General features: G+C 44.8%; 1 protein-coding gene across 1 annotated transcript in view; it reads left to right on the plus strand.

The window, feature by feature from the left end:
• The window catches only part of ttc7a (tetratricopeptide repeat domain 7A), a 43,223-nt gene that overhangs the window by 9,350 nt on the left and 12,388 nt on the right, over nt 1-21,485 (plus strand). Inside the window, 14 exon segments of the mRNA XM_070434884.1 lie at nt 26-195; nt 1,169-1,232; nt 1,402-1,539; nt 2,128-2,211; nt 2,796-2,910; nt 2,913-2,926; nt 4,155-4,272; nt 4,638-4,695; nt 4,830-4,902; nt 5,025-5,185; nt 11,570-11,686; nt 12,605-12,711; nt 13,098-13,232; nt 18,787-18,989. Of these exon segments, the coding sequence (XP_070290985.1) occupies nt 26-195; nt 1,169-1,232; nt 1,402-1,539; nt 2,128-2,211; nt 2,796-2,910; nt 2,913-2,926; nt 4,155-4,272; nt 4,638-4,695; nt 4,830-4,902; nt 5,025-5,185; nt 11,570-11,686; nt 12,605-12,711; nt 13,098-13,232; nt 18,787-18,989 (1,557 nt within the window).

The raw sequence follows: 21,485 nt of genomic DNA on the forward strand, positions 1-21,485 counted from the left end.
CATGTTTAATTAATGTGTCTCATAGGCTGCAGCGCGGAAGCTGGCTGAGGTGCTGCTGAGCTCGGTGAGTGAGGACAGCTACTGGGCCCCCATGTCCCTCCCACCCTCCGCCTGGCTGCAGAGAGAAGGGAACGCCGGCACGAAGGATGCCATCTACCCCTCCTCCAAACCACCTCAGCGCTACAGTACTGACAGGTCTGTAGCTCTCCTCTCTTCTTCTTTTCCTTCCTCTCTTTCTTTCCCTCCGTCTCTCGCCCCTCTTTCTTTTCTGTTCATGTGTAATTGCGTTATTCCGCTGATATTGCCCAATCCCCTTGATCATTTAGCTTCACCACTGGCTTGAGAGATCAGCTCACATTCCCATACAGGGAGTTTGTGTGTGACCCTGCTGAACCGTTGAACCTTAAATAGTCCCAGAGCTTCGACAAGACAGACCTTCCTAGAGGCCCAGACGTCCACTATTCCGGTCATACAAAACCCACACGTGGAACATGACTTGATCTCACCAGTCTCACTCCTATTGGCTAGGAACTCTGTGGACTCATGTTTCCTGTGTGGAGTTTTAGAGGCTTTGTCAGGGACTTACCTTTGGCTGTTCCAGCGTATCGCATATAGTAAGATCTTATTGGTGTGCGCCATCCTCAGAGGGTATCAAATGCTGCGCCCCAAACGACATGTGTGAGTGAGAACACAAGAGCAGGAATGAAGAATGCACTCCGGGAAATAAAGTGCTGTACAACAAATAAAGTGTTGTTGTATGCCCGATTCGTTGTCACGGGTTCCTTCTTTAGAAGTGCCCTGATAGTGTCTTGTAATTGTATCTTTAGTCGGTACATCAGAGGATCAGCAGTCAAGATCGAAGGAGAGAGAGAGAGAGTGAGATGGTGAAACTGATGGGTGGGAGGACTGGGGAAGGTGCCAGAGAGAAAAGAGAGGGACCAAGGAAAGGGGGCAAACATGTACACGGGTGCTTACACATTTTGTGCACGTGTGTGTGAGAGACACCCGAGAGAGCGGCGTGCTGTGATACTGTAGGGGTGGTCAGAGGGTTGTGTTACACCACCAGCAGGTGAAGTGGAAACGGGACACTCCCCGTGGTCTAGCCAACAGAATGGGGCTGTTGCGTTACTCGTCACTTCCTGCTCCTATTTCCTGTGTCTCCTCGCAGTGTCTTCTGTCCCCAGGACGTGGTCGAGGAAGCAGTCCTCCTGCTGCTCATCACAGAATCCATGGTGAGACATTGATTTTAAAAAGGCTTGACAGGTGTAAGGCTAGCTTTCACTTGTCCCGTCAATACAGGTAAAGGAATGGACACTAGCAGATTAAAGGCACTTCATAGGCCTACTATTGCAACAGCCTTGTGTTGAATCTGATCCTGAATCTGTACTCTTCCCCCTATAGGCCAGCGGAGACGCAGTCATCAGCCGAGCGCCCGACCATAAGGAGGCGCAGGAGACCAGTCTGCAGGACGCCACCTCTGTCTACGACCTGCTGAGCATCGGCATGGCCAGGAGGGGGCAGTATGCCATGCTGTCTGAGGTGAGCCTGCCTCGAAAAACACTGGAGGCTAATGGGAGGATAGGAGATACTTCAACAGAACTAGCTCTACACTGTGAAGGGAAAGCCCTTGCCTGACAACTGTGTAATGCCCCCTGTTGTGTCATATACTTTCAAGCAGGGTTTTGTGCTCTCTCTTTCTCTGTGTCTTTCTCTGTATCCTTTTCTGTCTCTCTCTCTCTCTCTCTCTCTCTCTCTCTCATTCTCTCTGTCTCTCTGGCTTACCCAGTCTTCTCTCTATTTGCATTCAGGTTGTCAGCCATTTTTCTCCAGGTGAATGAGAGTGAGCACTGGCAAACAGGTGAACCCTCTCACGTGTGGGGCCATGCAGGGCGCCACTAGGCTAGCTAACAATAGACGCCGGTTATGTCTGTCTGCCTGGCTAACGTCCTCCCTCTCATAGGTGTCGCAGTGTGGGCCGCTAGTTAGAGCTCTTTAAATTAACCCCAAACCCTCAACCTTCAACCTCACTCTCCTTCAACAACGTGTGTTGATACGTCTGCCCTGCGAGCTGAAATGCATGTGTGCGTGCGTGTCTTGTGTGCATGCACGTATGTATGTGTTCTCCAGTGCCTGGAGCGGGCCATGAAGTTCTCGTTTAATGAGTTCCACCTCTGGCACCAGTTGGGCTTGTCACTCATGGCGTGTGGGAAGGTGAGCTCATCTTCGTATCTTTTCACACATTCCCCACCATGCACACGCACAGACACACACACACCCCCCCCCCCCACACACACACACACACACTTTCTATCCTACTGTAATCTGGCACCACTACGTGCTCGCAATCATATAGGATCACTCATCCTCTAAATGTTGCTGTGAGGTTGTGTGTGCGTTAATCAGTAGAATGCGTGAACCAGAAGGACTGAGTGATAACGAAAGATGAGGAGTGTGACAGATAGAAAGATCTGGAACCCTCCCGAGTGAAACAGGAGAATTGATCTTCTCCTTTGCCTGGCAGCCTGCAGGACGAGGTGACTCTGGAGATCAATGGAGAACTCTGGAAATAGGCTGCTCCTATAAGGATGGGGGGGGGGGGCTCAGTGTCGTCAGATCCGCTTCTATTTAGGGCCAGCCGTGTGTGTGATAGTGTTTGTAGTGCATTGATGAATGGCCTATATGAGTCCGTATCCGTGTTACTCTATATGGATAGTAAATGTGTTGTGATCTATACTCCCTGTTATATCACTAGACTACAGTATGAGAGTGTGTGTGTTTAAGCATGAATATGTGAGTGTGGGTGTGTGTGTCTGTGTTATACAGGGTGTGGCGCCGTGTCTGTGCTCAAGGAGTGTGCCAGGATGAGACCCGAGGACCCCTCATTGCCCATGTTGGCTGCCAAAGTCTGCATCGGCCGCTGCACTGGGTGAATGACACACACACCACACAACACACACACACTTTCTATTTCACGATACATTTACACTACATACCATGCATACCATCCATACAGGAAGTCTGTCACCATCCAGAATAGCGGACCCATTATTACACAGCGACACTCCACACTAACAACGCCCTCCCTCCCTCCACTGTGGTAGCCAGCCCAGTACTGGCTGTCCCGTTGATCCAGGGGGGGGGGGGGTAGTGTAGGATTAGGAGACGCGTGATGGCATGTCACATCTGTCAGTACAACAGAGGAGCTAGAGATCAGGGGTGTCTAGAGAGACTAAGGCGCTTACAGCCTTAATCACAATAGGACACTATGGGACCAAAGAGCAACGAATGACAATACATCTGGACCCAATAACCGACCATGGAGCCACACACTTGCACTGGAAAGTCTGGGAGTCTGGGACTTTTGGTAGTGATTTGAGGACCTTTGACTCCTAGTTGTTTGGAGGGGAGTGACCAATATATACATACATACAGTGGGGTCCAAAATGATTGGCACCCTCGATAAAGACTAACAAGAAGGACTGTATAAAATAAATAATATTGGGAAATGTTATACCTTTTATACTCATATAATTATTGCTCAGAGAAAGAGATTTTGTTTAACAAGTATTATTATAATTTTTCCAGAAAGAGACAGGGTTCAAAATTGTTTTACACCCCTGTTTTCGATACCTTTCCGAAGCTCAGCCTGCAAGGATAATGGCACTGAACCTTTTTCTAAAATGTTTCATGGAACTTTGTTGATAGCATCCGTATTCTGAGAAAGAGAGGGATCGAGAGAGAGGAGGAGGATGAAGAGGAGGGAGAGGAGAGCTAGAAAGAGAGAGGGAAGGGCTTATGGTACAGGAGTAAGAGAGGAGATGGGGGATAGTCTAAGCAGCTTCCTGTTGTTCTGATGGCACCGTTTCAAAGGCATGTCACCAACCCCCCCCCCCCATACCTTACACTGAGTGACACACTTTTAGCTCAGCCCTGCTCAGCCACACTCTGACTGCAGCCTGGCGCTGTTTGAGGGGGGACTCATTTGTTAAGCATTAATTGCTAGTGAGAAAAGCTCACTAAACGAGACAAACTGAACACGCCTTTAAACCCTTGAGCTCACAGTTGGTTCCATAGTAAGTACTTCAGCAGACGAGATACTGTGCTTCTAGACACCCATACTGCATCTGACTGTTATCTCTGTGTGTGTGTGATAGCTGGAGGAGGCAGAGGCCCTGTCTCAGAGTGTTGTGTCCATGGGAGAGGAGGCTGCAGAGTTTCTGCCCCGTGCGTACCTGACTGTGGGGCTGTGCTGCAGTCTGCAGGCCTCTGACGGTAAGAGACATCACTGCGAGCTGCTGTAGAGGCAGGATAGGTTTCCTGTAACAAACGGAGTCCCTTGTCCAGATACAGTGAGAAACCGCCACTTACAGAACCCACTGAACTCACTTGTCCTGACGATCCATAGTTTTCCTTCCTAATTCCCCATCCCCATCACTCTTTGCCGTATCTAATTCAGAGATAAACTGTGTATGGATGAATCTGAGATGTTACTCACGAACAGTCAATGGTGCAAAAGACAGTAGAACTGTGCGAAGAAATACCATGAACCTCATTATAATCTACTATTAGAAAATGTCCACTAAAATGTCTTGTTTTCCACTAATGGATTTGTCCCTCTGTACCTAATCTCTCTCCAGCCACTCTGAAAGCTCAGCGGGATGGGTTCAACAGACGAGCGCTGCAAAATCTGCAAAAGTATGTACCAACTGCCAACCTCTCTCTGCCGGTCTAGGTTGGTCTTAACCTGTGTGTTTGTTTCTGTAGTTAGCGTGCGCTACAGTTTGTGTGTTTATTCTGCTTTGTCAGTGAGTGTGACCTCTCTTCTGCAGAGCCTATGCACTGGACCCCAATGATGCTAAGATCGCCCTCTACCTGTCGCTCCAGCTGGCTCTTGTACGGCAGGTCGGTCAGCACGGCCACACACGCACTCACCATTAGGGCTCGTCTTAGTGCTTCTCCACCTTGGATCTTATGCCTCTCTAGTCCTTGGGTTTCTGTTCTTCACTGTGGGTGTGTGTGTGCAGGTGGCAGCTGCCATGGATCCCCTGCAGGTGGCTCTGTCTCTGCATCGGGACGACCTGCACTCCCTCCACCTGCTGACCCTGCTGCTCAGTGCCCAGAAACACCACCAACACGCCCTGGAAACCCTCACACTAGCCCTCAGTCAACACCCCGAGAACTTCAAGTAGGACCCCACTCTCTCCTGTATTATATGTGTGTGTCCGTCTGTCCGTCCGTCTGTCCGTCCGTCTGTCTGTGTGTGTGTGAGACTAGATCCCGTGTGTGTCACCCATACGGGTGCTCTGGACCTTTCTGTGGGGATAGGGTGTCTCACCACGGACGGACACACACACACACACACTGAAGGCTTTATTTAGACGTGCCAGACCGGGCATCTGCACTGCGCTGTGGAGACTACCCTCACACACCTTTACCCTTTTCACACTGCCGCACTGACTTTACCATGTAGGTTGGTGTTGCAGTACTCCCTCTCAGTTTGAGAAGCAGAAAGTATTATGCAGTAGTAAACATACACTGACGCACTGCATTATACCCATATGTCACCATGCAATTGACCCGTGCCTCAGTGTTGCCTCTTTCTATTAGAAGAATATGGATATTTGATAGCCACGTGCCATTTATAGTATGTTGCAGTACCTCCTCACCTGAGCGTCTGCAATAACCATCCAATACACGTGTTCTTCACAGAACAACCATTTGGGGTCAGTGTTGGTCTCTGTGATCTCAAGAAGAGGCAGAGAGGGATACAGCGGAAATAGACAAGAGATGCATGAGTGGGATATAGAGAAAGGGAACTAAAGGGAGAAGTGGAGTCAAAGAAGGACAGAGAAAATCAAACATGCATTGATGTTGTATTTGTGGCTTGTATACTGTATCATCTAAAGCGTATATTGTAGCGATCTCTCTACCTCATATAAATATGCGCGCGCACACACACACACACACGCACACGCACACACACACACACACACACACATCTTCTCCATAGAGACACTTGACTGCATTGACCCATTTAAGAGCTCTTTGCCAGGCTCAGCCAATCACAGCCCTCCCTGCGCCAGGAATGCCCATCACCCCGGTAACCATGAGGTCATATCGGTGGAGGGAGCAGTCAACATCAGTTGTTTTTCCACTCAGTTGTTATGGAGAAATAGAGAATGGGTATTTTCAGCCCAGGCAGGGACACATACAGTGCATTCGGAAAGTATTCTCACCCCTTGACTTTTTCCATTTTGTTACGTTACAGCCATATTCTAAAATGGATTAAATTGTTGTTTTTCCTCAATACCCCATAATGACGAAGCAAAAACAGGTGTATTTTCTTGGTGCAAATTGATTAAATAAAATTCAACTGAAATATCATATTTACATAAGTATTCAGACCCTTTACTCAGTACTTTGTTGAAGCACCTTTGGCAGTGATTACAGCCTCGACTCTTCTTGGGTATGACGCTACAAGCTTGGTACACCTGTATTTGGGGAGTTTCTCCCATTCTTCTCTGCCGATCCTCTCAAACTCTGTCAGGTTGGATGGGGAGCATTGCTCCACAGCTATTTTCAGGTCTCTCTAGAGATGTTCGATCGGGTTTAAGTCCAGGCTCTGCCTGCGCCACTCAACGACATTCAGAGACTTATCCCGAAGCCACTCCTGCATTGTCTTGGTTGTGTGCTTAGGGTCGTTATCCTGTTGGAAGGTGAACCTTCGACCCAGTCCAAGGTCCTGAGCACTCTGGAGCAGGTTTTCATCAAAGATATCTCTGTACTTTGCTCCATTCATCTTTCCCTCAATCCTGACTAGTCTCCCAGTCCCTGCCACTGAAAAACATCCCCACAGCATGATGCTGCCACCACCATGCTTCACCGTAGGGATGGTTCTCCCATCTCCACAGAGGAACTCTGGAGCTCTGTCGGAATGACCATCGGGTTCTTGGTCATCTCCCTGACCAAGGCCCTTCTCCCCCGATTGCTCAGTTTGGCCAGGCGGCCAGCTTTAGGAAGGGTCTTGGTGGTTCTAAACTACAGACAATTCCTTCGACCTCATGGCTTGGTTTTTGCTCTGACATGCACTGTCAACTGTGGGACCTTATATAGACAGGCGCGTGCCTTTCCCAAATTTGTTTTATAAATATTATTATTATTAAAATTATTTTTATTTCACCTTTATTTAACCAGGTAAGACAGTTGAGAACAAGTTCTCATTTACAACTGCGACCTGGCCAAAATAAAGCAAAGCAGTTCGACACAAACAACAACACAGAGTTACACATGGAATAAAGTCTATATACAGTGTGTGCAAATGAAGTAAGATTAGGGAGGTAAGGCAATAAATAGGCCTTAGTGGCAAAATAATTACAATTTAGCAAATAAACACTGGAGTGATAGATGTGCAGAAGATGAATGTGCAAGTAGAGATACTGGGGTGCAAAGATAAATAAATAAATACAGTATGGGGATTAGGTAGATTAGATGGGCTATTTACAGATGTTCTATGTACAGGTGCAGTGATCTGTAAGCTGCTCTGATAGCTGATGCTTAAAGTTCGTGAGGGAGAAATGAGTCTCCAGCTTCAGTGATTTTTGCAATTCGTTCCAGTCATTGGCAGCAGAGAACTGTAAGGAAAGGCGGCCAAAAGAGGAATTGGCTTTTGGGTGACCAGTGAAATATACCTGCTGGAGCACATGCTACGGGGGGGGGGGTGCTGCTATGGTGACCAGTGAGCTGAGATAAGGTGGGGCTTTACCTAGCAAAGACTTATAGATGACCTGGAGCCAGTGGGTTTGGCGACGAATATGAAGCGAGGGCCAGCCAATGAGAGCATACAGGACGCAGTGGTGGGTAGTATAGGGGGCTTTGGTGATGAAACGGATGGCACTGTGATAGACTGCATCCAAATCATGTCCAATCAATTGAATTTACCACAAGTAGACTCCAATCAAGTTGTAGAAACATCTCAAGGATGATCAATGGAAACAGACTGCAGCTGAGCTCAATTTCGAGTCTCATAGTAAAGGGTCTGAATACTTATGTAAATAAGTTATTTTTGTTTTTCATTTTTTATAAATTTGCTAAAATTTATAAAAACCTGTTTTCGCTTTGTCATTATGGTCTGAATACTTTCCCAAAGCGCTGTATGTGTGTAGAAATGATGCTGAAGATGATTTGGTTTGAGCGGGTTGTGTGAGGGTTTGTGCACGCGTGAAAATGCGAGGTGGCGCTAGTCATAGAATCTCTGCACCACTGTAGCACAGACACTGAATCCTTGTGGTTTCTCTCTCAGTTTCTGTCTTTCTTTTTCTCCTAACAGACAGCTTTTACACTACGATACATGTACATTCAAAATAATATGCGCGTATACACTTATTACTGTAGTGTAAACACGCAGATCTCGATTCATTTCTCACGTCTCGTACGCCACGTCCGTAGGTAGCCTCTAAACACAAACATCTATTCAAGCCACATGGTGCCACAGTACATTTATTATTGGGTGAAACAGTTGACATGTGTGGACATTTTTCTTATATTTGAGACATTTTATTGAGCTTTTACCTTAAAATGCAGTAATAGCCTGTTGCATTCTTTTTTTAAGCTTTCTGTCTGTTTGAAATTTTAATCAGCCAGTAAACAGGCGAGCATTTCCAATCTAAATGGAATTCTATCTAGCACAGTGAGAGAGCTGTGGAAAGGGAGAGGGGGAAGGGAGGAGAGAGAGAGTAGTCTCACAGTTTGTTCTAAAGAGAATGATTAATCCCAGCCTTTGATTCTGCATTCATCTTGCAGGATGTTACAGTGTGTGTGCGTGCGTGCGTGAGTGCTTGCACACACACACACACACACACACACACACACACACACACACACACACACACACACACACACACACACACACACACACACACACACACACACACACACACACACACACACACCCAGGAGGAAGCCCACTGACACACGGCATATCACTCCACTACTAAACGCTGCTCGGCACGGGGGCTAATAGGAAACCCTCAGCCCCAACTGGCCCCGCTGACAGGCGTATCCTTAACATCACGTCCCTCAGCAGCAGTTGTCATCCTCATGTCAGATGATCCAGTATGCATCTCTCCTCCCTCCATCCCCCCATCCCTCCCTCCATCCCCCCAGCCCGTCCGCCCACCCGTGACAAAGTAACGAGCCACATTTCACCGGTAGTTTTTCCCCCGACGAAGGCCGTCTCGCTGCGCTATTGATCGCTAGTGCTGTCTGGCAGCCAGAGATGAGGAGAGGGAGGAATAATTGGAAGAGGCTTCAGTTGAGGGAGCAGACAGGCAGGCAGGGGAACAGGAAGATAGACAGGAATGGAGACAGACAGGCATACAGGCAAGCAGAGAGGCAGACAGGGAGACAGGCAGGGGAACAGGAAGATAGACAGGAATGGAGACAGACAGGCATACAGGCAAGCAGAGAGGCAGACAGGGAGACAGGCAGGATGTTAGGCATGCAGAAAGACAGCAAGCAGACGCAGACAGGTGTCTCTCGCTCTCTCACACGGTTGAAAGAGGGCCCTGACTCTCTCTCTCTCTCTTTCTTTTCCCGTTACATACTCAACCTCTCTCCCTCTATCACACACAGAGCAGATGACTAGCCCCCACTGTACGTGTGTGGAGCCATTGGAAAAGCTGGGGGAGCATCTGTATTTGTCCAGTCTATTTGTCTATTGGTGGACATTGGCCATTGAAGCAGGTCTTCCTCCTCACCCATCTGTTGGAGAACAGAGGACCAAAGCTCTATAAACATACATTGATAAACATAATTATCCTATATGATAGTATTGTCAGGTCCTGGTTGATGTGTCAACAGTATGTGCTGACCTAGCAAACACAGCAATGTTGTGTCAACATTGAGCCTATTATTGTGGCGTGGTTGTGTGTGTTTGCTGATGTGTTGAGTGCGGGGGTTCGAACCGGTTCAGGAATTAGAACCGAAAACTGGAAAATATAAAAAATAATCCGATCTGGGAATGAAAGTGATCTATGCTGTTCCGGAACAGAACTGTTATTTTAAAAGCTAGCGAACTGGTTAATAACGTTATTTTACGTTCTGGGCATTTTTTTCAGTCCCACAAAAAACGCAACAAGCCCTCCCTCTGTCACTCAGAAACGTATTCCAGTGTCTGCCAGCCAGCTGAAAATATTTGCCAGTGTGTGTGCAGGCTACCTGCCCCTCCCCCTCTGGAGCATCGCTGTAGCCTACTGACATTACGAACGTGATTCAGAAATTAGGGAGAGATTTTTAATTAGAGAAGAATGTATGGATACATTTTTTTCAACGCTCGTTACAGATACTCAGTGTTGGAAAAAATACCTAATTGTCATACTTGAGTAAAAGTAAAGATGCCTTAATAGAAAGTTACTCAAGTAAAAGTGAAAGGCAGCGAGTAAAATACTACTTGAGTAAAAGTCTAAAAGTATTTGGTTTTAAATATACTTCAGTATTAAAAGTAAATGTAATTGCTAAAATATACTTTAGTATCAAAAGTAAAAGTATAAATCATTAAAAAATCCTTATATTAAGCAAAGCAGATGTCACCATTTACTTGTTATTTTTTTTATTTACGGATAGCCAGGGGCACACTCCAACACTCAGACATTATTTACAAAAGATGCATGTATTTAGTGATTCCGCCAGGCCAGAGGCAGTAGGGATGACCACATGTTCTCTTGATAAGTGCTTGAATTTGACAATTGTAACAAGTACTTGTGGTTGTCAGGGAAAAATTTAAAAAGTACAATATTTTCTTCAGGAATGTAGTGACGTAAAAGTTGTCAAAAATATAAATAATAAAGTACAGATACCCCAAAAAACTACTTAAGTAGTACTTTAAAGTATTTTTACCTAAGTACTTTACACCACTGCAGATACTATAGTTATCACGTTTCACATTGGATTTATTTACTACAAAAAAGTAAGACGTATTTCTTATTCTGGTGCCGCTCTGCACACACAAGCTTGTTAGCTAGCTAGCTCTGGTCCGACCAAATCTCTGACGTTCAAAGAGATTTGAAGTTCCTCCATAGAAGCCGGTCCTCCGTAGATATAATTCTGTGGGTCTAATTCAGATAATGCATGTCATAACAACATACCCAGGGCTTCGGCCAAGCCTTGTCTGTTCATCGCGCATGTAAACAACTATTGCTTCCTCGTTCCATAGAAAGTTGCTCTATCCGCACTGATTGGTGAAGTAATTTAATGTCGAGCTAATGTAAAAAATACATTTAAAAAATAATCGATTTCAGAAGTTTAAAAAGGAACAGAAAGGAACGATATAAACCTGTACTTTTTGGGGGTTCCAACCGGTTCAGAGCTTTATTTTGCAAGTCGGAACAGTGGAACGGAACGGAAAAAATAATGGTTCTGTTCAGAACGAAACGATTGGAAAATAATTTTGGTTCCAACCCCTGTTTGAGTGTATGGTACAGCACACGAATGTGTGTATCATTGTGGTAAGTGCTAATGGTGTACTAATTGATGTATGCTGTATTGTTATGTTAATGTCCTCCTTGTCACTCAGCCTGCTGTTCACTAAGGTGAAGCTGGTGGAGGCTCTGTATGGCCCAGGTATAGCACTCCAGACCTGCCAAGACATGCTACAGCTATTGCAGAGGCGCTATGACTTCATACGCACCAGGTACGTGAATGTTTCTGCCTGTCTGTCTCTCTGTTTGTGTAAATATTGTGTTTGTGTCCATGCATGTGTGTGGGTGTCTGTGTCTGTGTGTATAATAGGGACGATACMAGTATCGTAACGCTCCTTAGTATCGTGGCAAGGAAACAAAACACTAAGCTGATTTAACTTCATTAGGAAAACAGCCCTAATGTTGGAAACAAACATAATTATGTTGTCATCCAGAGTCACATTTATTTATTTTCCAAACAATAGCACACAATATTTTATATACAGCAGTTTAGGTCTGAGTTAGGTCTGCTTCCTGTTTTCATAATTTCCATGGAAAAAATATTGTGATACTGTCACGATCCTCCTCCTGGAAATGACTGGACCAAAGTGCAGCGTGGTGAGCGTACATTTTACTTTTATTTTAATGTCGGCAACAAAACAAGAAACAAAGAAATAACCGTGAAGTTTAACAGGGCAAAGTGCCACTAACAAAGATAACTACCCACGAATGCAAAAGGAAAAAAGGCTGCCTAAGTATGATTCCCAATCAGAGACAATGATAGACAGCTGTCCCTGATTGAGAACCATACCCGGCCAAAACATAGAAATACAAAACATAGAAATAAAGAAACTAAAATGCCCACCCTAGTCACACCCTGGCCTAACCAAAATAGAGAATAAAAACCTCTATGGCCAGGGCGTGACAGATACTTGTATTTTCCTAGGCCTAGTGTATAACATGCTTGTATTTCATGTGTGGGAGTGTGCATGCATGTGCGTGCGTGTGTTTTGTACATGCGTGCATGAGTGACTGTGTGTGCATGTGTCTACTGCACTATGGGTGCATGTCTGTATAATGGCTGCTGCTGTGTGCTCAGCGGGAGCTTTATAAGATGCTGTGTATTGATTAGCTGTCATGTGGTGTTGCAGTGAGGGGGATGACAGCAGCAGTATCCACCCACCAGAGCCACTTCCACTCAGCCACAAACCCAGCGGTCTCCACCTCACCCTGCCAGACTTTCAGGACCCTGAGACTGGTGTGTATACTGTACACAGCCTCTTGGGAGTGTACGGATGTTTATTTAACCTTGTCTCGTTGAGAATAAAAGCTATTTTGCAAGAGAGACCAGAATTTGCATCTTTACCAAATATAATCTGCAGTTTTATAAATTAGGGGTTTTCGTGCATGTGTACTGATTGAGAATGAGAACTGTTCCCGGACCAGATTGAGTGTGTATGAGGATACATATATCATATCATCATTCGGATTTTCTGTATGTGTGCTGAGTCTCCACTTTTCCTGGATCAGGCTCTGTATGGATGTGTACTGACTGAGTATCAGTTCTTCCTGGATCAGGTTTACTGTGTATGATAGTGTATAATGTTGTGTGTGTGTGCTGATTGTCAGCTCTCTCTGTGTCAGATTCTCAGAGTGGTGCGTCCCTCGCTGCGTCTCGTCTGGAGCAGGCCACTTCAGAGGTGTCAGCCATCAGCTCCGCCCACAGACAGGGTCCCGCCTACATCTGGACCACCCTGGAGCGCATCTGGCTGCAAGCAGGTACAGGAGGAAGGGGGACTACACTACTATCTAGTCTACTACACTCGAGTGTACACTGGAGTCGGCTAGGACAAGTGTGTGCTTCTTACCCACTGAAATTAGCTACAGGAGGGAGTGTAGACTCTACCACCGGAGTGTACACTCTAGTGCTGGAGGTTCTAGTGTACACTCCACTGGAGTTAGCTAGAGGGTATCCTACCCTATAATTGGGACCTGAGCAGAAAGAAAGGCCACCATTATAACATTGGATGAGTTAGGGTTGAGTCCACTGTGTAGGATTTTAACCTTTAGACTGAACCTTTACATTTTTTCACTGCAAAACCCACTGAACTCTCTAGATTACATCACTTCAGATACACATATACTGTATCCAGTGGCGGTTGGTGTCGTAGGTAACGTAGGTACACAGGTCGAGAGATGAATTGGAGGAATCGAGGTGACACAGTGACACATTCTTACACACTCTTGCCTCCTTCTAGCTGATCTGCGGTGTGTAATCATTAGTCCAAACAGTTATTGGATATATTCAGGTAGGTCCCTCTCCGTTTTTTGTTCCGTTTGCTTCCGTTTAAGAAATGTTTTGCAACAGAATCGGCAGAATGAATGAATACCCCCCTGATCACCCCCCCTGTACACAGTTCACTTTCAAAGCAGCCACATACATAACTGCTAACCGCTACACAGCCTACATCGTTGTTAACATATTAACATGATAGTCAACAAACTACATAGACCTAACGCATTTGTAAACCCACAATCCAATCCATGTGTACAATCACGCAGTACAGACAGTGTACAGTAAGCAGTTTAGCAGTTACACTGGCGGGCCCCAGTAGCAATAAACTAATAAAACAGAACGCTTACCTAGACCTGGAAGAGTTGCCGTGTTAGATAGCCATAGCCAGCTAGCTAACATAAATAGCATTCTTCTCTGTATTAGCTAAGTGACAGGTAAACTAAGAACAAAAATACTACAAATATAGCTAGCTCTCTCTGCTGCTGCTGCTTCTCCTTAATTTTGAAGAAATTAATTTGTCTTCCTCCGAGTCAACTAGTCACCACACGTTATGCACGGCAGTGCTAGGTAGCTGTAACTTTTGCTTTCAGTACTAGATTCATTATCGGATCCTTTGATTGGATGGACAAGATGTTAGTTCATACTGCAAGAGCTCTGATAGGTGGGTGGACGTCCTCCGGAAGTCGTCATAGCTGTGTAAGTCTTTGAAAGGGGGTAAGAACCATGGTGCTACCCTAAAGGGTGCCGTTGAGGCTATTGTAGACCTTCATTGCAAAACAGTGTTTTAATCAGTTATTTGGTGACGTGACTATATTTAGGATAGTTTTATCTAAAAAGGATCAAATATATATATATTTTTTAATTTATTTACTGAGTAGGAGAGTCCTTGTCTTCCTCCTATGAGGAGCCTCCACTTACTGTAACTTCCTGCCCAAAATCTCGCATCATGATTGGTCAAATAGTCAGGCAGCACAAACACACACACAGCACTGCTCCTCTCCTCAGGGCAGGACACAGGAAACAATCAGCATGACCTGGCTCCATACTGGCTCCATACACACACACACGCACAGGCACACACACGGGCACGCATGTATGCGTGTGCGCACACACACAGCCACTATGAATGATTAATTCATATTATTGGTGTTGTTCATTTTGGTGAGAGTCCAGGTGAGGAATATGAAAAATAGTTTATATAACAGGGGATAATGCTTCGAATAACTATTCTTTCCCCAAATTAAAATAGGGATCCTAAATAGCCTTTTTTTAAATCTTTCTGACTAATGTTATATGAGTGTATAATAGCGTGCACACAAAGCTCCCATCTAGCTCCCATCTGTGCCCACTTCAAAAAACAGATAAACAAACATTTATTCAGTCTGTCTCTCACACACACAGACACATGCACACATGGGTATGCATCCACAGACACACACTTTACTGGGCTAGTGCACATATAGTGCCTTTGGAAAGTATTCATACCCCTCGACTTATTCCACATTTTGTTGTGTTACATCCTGAATTCAAAATGGATGAAATATATATTTTTTGTCGCCCATCTACACACAATACCCCATAATGATGGTGAAAACATGTTTATGCAACCTCCACTTGAAAATATGGAGAGTGGTACGTAGTATTGGATTTGCCCCAAACATAACACGTTGTATTCAGGACAAAAAGTGAATTGCTTTGACAATTTTTTTGCTGTATTACTTTAGTGTCTTGTTGCAGACAGGATGCATGCTTTGGAATATATTTTCACTGTGTCAATTAGGTTAGTATTAAGGAGTAACCATGATGTTGTTTACCATCCTCAGTTTTCTCCTATCACAGCCATTGAACTAAGTAACTGTTTTAATATCACCATTGGCCTCATGGTGAAATCCCTGAGCTGTTTCTATCCTCTCTGGCAACTGAGTTAGGAATGACACCTCTATGCTTCTCACCCATGTACACACAATACTCCATAAAACATGTTTTTTGAGATTTTTGCAAATGTATTGAAAATTAAATACAGAAATATATCATTTACATAAGTATTCACACCCCTTTGCTATTACACTCTAAATTGAGCTCAGGTGCATCCAATATACTTTGATCATCCTTGAGATGTCACTAGAACTTGATTGGAGTCCACCTGTGACCAATAAAAAAAATTAGACATGATTTAGAAAGAAACACACCTGTCTACACTGAGTGTACAAAACATTAGGAACACTTTCCTAATATTGAGTCGCACCCACTTTTGCCCTCAGAACAGCCTCAATTCGTCGGGGCATGGACTCTACAAGGTGTCGAAAGCATTCCACAGGGATGCTGGCCCACGTTGACTTCACAATCCCTCTACAGTTGTGTCACATTCACTGGATGCCCTTTGGGTGGTGGACCATTCTTGATACACATGGGAAACTGTTGAGCATGAAAAACCCAGCAGAGTTGCAGTTCTTGACACATGTCTCAATTGTCTCAAGGCTTATAAATCATTCTTTGACCTGTCGCCTCCCCTTCATCTACACTGATTGACGTGGATTTAACAAGTGACATCAGTAAGGGATCATAGCTTTCACCTGGATTCACCTGGTCAGTTTATGTCATGGCAAGAGCAGTGTAAGGTCCCACAGTTGACATTACATGTCAGAGCAGAAACTATACCATGAAGTCTAAGGAACTGTCCGTAGATCTCAGAGAAAGAATTGTGATGAGGCATATAAAGGGTATAAAACCATTTGCAAAGTATTGAAAGTTTCCAAGAGAACAGTGATCTCATTATTGAGAAATTGAAAAAATATGGAACTACCCAGACTCTGCCTGGAGCTGGCCATTTGACCAAACTGAACAACCGAGCAAGAAGGAACTTGGTCAGGGAGGTGACCAAGAATCCAATGACCACTCTGACAGAACTACAGAGTTCCTTCGATGAGATGGTGTAAACCTGCCAGAAGGACAACAGTCTCTACACCAATTCAACAAGCTGGACATTATGGGAGAGTGGGCAGATGGAAGCCCCTCCTGAGAAAAAGGCACATGACAGCATGCCTGGAGGTTGCAAAAAAAGGCACATGAAAGACTCTGAGAGCATAAGGTAAAATATGCTGTGGTCTGATGAGACAAAAATGGAAGTCTTTGACCTGAATGCAAGCGCTATGTCTGGAGAAAACCTGGCACAGCTCATCACCCGTCTAACACAATCCCTAATGTGAAGCATGGTCGTTGCAGCATTATGTTATGGTGATGCTTTTCAGTGGCAGGGACTGGGGGACTGGTAAGGATAGAGGTAACAATGAATGGAGCCAAATACAGGAAAATCCTTGATGAGAACCTGCTTCAGAGTGCAAATGACCTCAGACTAGGGCGAAGATTTACGTTCCAACAGGACAATGTCCCCAAGCATACAGCCAAAGCAACGCTGAATTGGCTTCAGAACAATAAGTCCTTAAGTTGCCGAGGCAAACCCCAGACTTGAATCTCATTGAAAATCTGTGGAAAGACTTGAAGATTGCTGTTCACCGCCGCTCCCCATCTAATTTAGCAGTGCTTGAGAAAATCTGCAAGGACGAATGGGAGAAAATCTCCAAATCCAGATGTGCAAAGCTGATACAGACATACCCAAGACAACTCAACGCTGTAATCGCTCCCAAAGGTGCTTCTACAGACTATTGACTCAGGTGTGAATAGTTATGTAAATAAGATATTTCTGTATTTCATTTTCAATTAGCTAATATTTCTAAAACATGTTATGGTGTGTATTGTATGTTAAAAATATATATAATTAATCCATTTTCAATTCAGGCTGTAACACAACAACATGTGGAATAGGTCAAGGGGTATGAATACTCTCTGAAGGCGCAGTATATAATTCCCTATTTCTTCTAAAATAAGTTGAAATTGAAAAAATATTTTGGTCTCCACATTGTTTCTACAATTTTGAAAATTTTGAAAAAAATCTTATTTTTGTAAACTTCAATTCTAAAACAATTTTAAATGAACTTTTCTTCCACTTTGACCACACAGAGTATTTTGTGTAGATCGTTGACAAAAAAAATACAATTAAATCCATTTCAATGCCACTTTGTAACACAACAAAATGTGGAAAAAGTAATGTGGTGTGAATGCTTTATAAAGGCGCTGTACAATTTCACGTTCATTTAGTCAACGTTAAAAATATTAACATCCCCCAAAAAATGTTGTTGATGTTGTTCATTTTAATACATATTGTTTGTAACTGTACAAGTACATCACATTTCCAGAGTCTCTACTAATTATGAAGGTATGATACATTTTATGAGTACCACCAACAAACTGAATGGGAAAATGGACTCAAAAGGGAACTCCCTCTGCTGTTGACTTGCTGAATGTGAAATCCTAAAGGAGGTCTGTGAATGATTAATGACCTATAATGTAAATGTCTATGTATAATATGGGTTATATCATTACAGGACCAGAAACTGTCACGTGTTTAAAAAGTATATTGTCACAAACAATATGTTAAAAAATTAACTAAATAAAAAATAGTCGTTTTGAGATATTAATACTTGTTATATTGAATAAATTAATGTTAATATGTATTTCAGAATCTAGACATGCTTCATTTTTGCTTCATTCATGTATAGGTCTGAAAAGGGACTACAATGGCCACTTTCATCATGATTTTCTCCCAAATTGTTTGTGAAACGAATGTTAAAAGAATGTCAAACATCCTTCCTCCCAATGAAGTTCCTATGGAAGAATTGCCGGAACAATCTGAGATACCCAAAATATTTTCCGCTCTCGCTGGCGTGGAACCGCTCCGGTAGTAAATATTGTAAATGAGTATAAGTTCTCAATCAACTTACCCGGTAAAATAAAGAGAAATGAAACAAGAATCATTTATGTCAAACAACGGTGGCCATGCATTTGGTAATGTGACATGTTAGCCTGACTCTATCTGCACGTAATGTATTGCTGCTGTTCCATCCGGTGCTCATGCTCTCCCCTTCCCCCCCAACCCCTCTCTGTCTGTCTCTCTCTCATCCCCTCATCTATCTCCCGTAGGAGAGTTGTTCATGGCAGAGGGACGTGTGAAGGAGGCCCAGTTCTGTGTAAAGGAGGCAGCGGTGCTCTTTCCCAACTCCCATTCTGTGCTGCTGCTGAGGGCCCGGCTGGCCGAGCTCAAAGGGAACCAGGACGAGGCCAAGAGCTTATATGACGAAGCCCTGGCCATTCACCCCAACGGACACCGCATACTGCTGCACCTGGTGAGAGAGACACAGGCATACACACACAGGTTTGATGAGACACACACACACACACACATACATACAGTCCAGATGAGAGTCACACACACAAAGGCCTGGGGCACATCAACAGACCTATTACCATCATCAAACTTACCTGTGAGCCATAGCACTCTGTAAGAAATGGTCCAATCGTAAAGAATCCCAGACCTACCTCATCTCCTGATCTCTTTCTACTCCTACTCTCTGCTGATCCCCCCCCCCTCCCCTCTACTTTCTCTTTTCTCTCCATCTCCCACTCTGTGCTGACCCAGTGGATTAACCAGAGCAGCTCTGCCCCTTTCTGTTGTCATGGTGAAAGACTAGAGAACTAGAGAATGTGAACTCTCCCATTACCCCACGTGCGCTCCATAGTGACCATACATTGGTTGTATGCCGTAAATGCTTCTCTGACTTAAAACAGTGGCTGCAGTGTGACCACATAAGGGCTCTCTCTCGCTCTGGTGTGTGTGTGTGTGTGTGTGTGTGTTGTGGGTGTGTTGTGTGTGTGTTGTGTTGTGTGTGTGTGTGTGTGTGTGTTGTGTGTGTGTGTGTGTTGTGTGTGTGGTGTGTGTGTGTGTGTGGTGTGTGTGTGTGTGTTTGTGTGTGTGTGTGTGCGTGCGTGCGTGTTGGAAGTACACAGCCCCCATGGGGTAAGAGAGGGTGCTTCTCTCTTCCATATTTGGCCAGTGGGAGTACCAATCCCTGGGGTGAGGAGCTGAAACACAGCCAGCTGGCACTGGCCCACTCTGGATCTCTCCTACGACAGATGTGTCACTGTGTGTGTCTGTGTGCATCTGTGCTTGTGTGTCAGCAGAACAGCATGTTATGTGGAGTATGGTCAATCATGCTTGTCCCAATCCAAGTATTACCAATCCAGCACCAATACTGCGGTTGCTCCTCTCTCTGCCTGTACCAGTTTTCTGTAATGAGGGTTTTGGTGTTCGTCCGAACTTCCTATCCCTTAAGCCCGGAGGCCGTTTTAACATGGTCCTGTTCTTTGTTTTATGAGCTTAATTTACAAGCAAGCTAATAATAACTTGGTTTAACGAGCTACGGTAATTAGCGATGTAGCTATCGCAACACCGTTAGCGCATGTTATCCAGGCTCGCTCTTCTTCTCTTCCGCGCGCTGCCTAGCAACAGCTCATTCCCTCCATCTTTCTGGGTGTTAGTACCCAAAAATACACTCCCTCAACTCCCCCATAAAATCGTGTTATACAGTGATGATGTAATCTGTGTTCAACGTAACCAGCGGGTTACGGTCTCACACCAAGGACGAGGATTAACCAGACAGTGATTTTATTCTATTCACTAGGTCTATGCGGTATTTATAACCAGCACAGGACCTTACAGTGATGAGAAAAACATTGTTTGTCAGCCCTATATCTGTTCTCACACAACTAGCCACAGGAACATGAGAAGGGGAGTATGAGTCAAGGAACAGATACTTTGAAACCCGATAGCGTTATGAGAGTGGATCACACTTTCTCATGTTATCACACACACTCGTGTATGTGTGTGTGGGTGTGCGTGTGTGACTAAATGTGTGTAGGATGTGTGTATGTAATGTATGTGACGTGTAAAGTGTGTGTCAGTGCGTGTGTGTGTGATACATTATGAAAGGCAGTGTGGTGTGACTCATCCCCAGGGCTAGTTGGATGGGTGTATTTTCGGATGGGTAGTGATGGCTGGGTTGGGAAGCCAGTGGATCTGAGCTGAGCTGTGGCCTTCCCTGCACTGCCTTCTTCCTGACTCTGCTGTTAAATGATTCTCACCACCACTCTCAACATCCTCCACATCCCAGCACCTCTGCTCCTCTTCTCTGCTCGGCCTGCTGCTTTGCTGTGTGTCAGTTGGTTACACATAGACCTCTTCTCACTGAACCAGCCGCTCTCTTTCTCTATTCTTCTGCTCACACATGTACACACACACACACACACATATTCACAGACAGATACAGACACTTGTGTACAAACACACAGTCACGGACAATGACTTCATCTAATAGAATTAACTGTGTTCCAGTGATCAAATGGCCCTCTCTCTTTCCTCCCTCCTTTTCTTCCTCTCTATCTCTCTTCTCTCTCTGTATGGGGGTGGCTGGCAGCTGATTTGATCATGCAAATACATTATTTATAACACTTCGCTCCTTCTTTGGCGCTTTATGGGATTGCCTAGCAACCAGGGAAATATATTCTATTGAGCAAGACCTCTGATAACCAGCTAGAAATGAATATAGGAGGAAGGGAGGTGGCTTGTCTGCATGTGTTCACCCCTTTCTCTCTCTCGCTCTCTCTCTCTCTCGCGCTCTCTCTCTCGCTCTCTCGCTCTCTCTCTCGCTCTCTGTTTGTTTTCCCTCCCTCTCTTTCCCTCTCCCATCCCTTTCTCTCTCTTTATCTGAATGGGTATGCATTTGAGAGATTGGATTCACTTGTGTATTATTGACTGTTGACACAAGGCGTCTCATATCCGTGGC

The sequence above is a fragment of the Salvelinus sp. IW2-2015 genome, linkage group LG25, assembly GCF_002910315.2.
Source record: "Salvelinus sp. IW2-2015 linkage group LG25, ASM291031v2, whole genome shotgun sequence".
NCBI lineage: Eukaryota > Metazoa > Chordata > Actinopteri > Salmoniformes > Salmonidae > Salvelinus > Salvelinus sp. IW2-2015.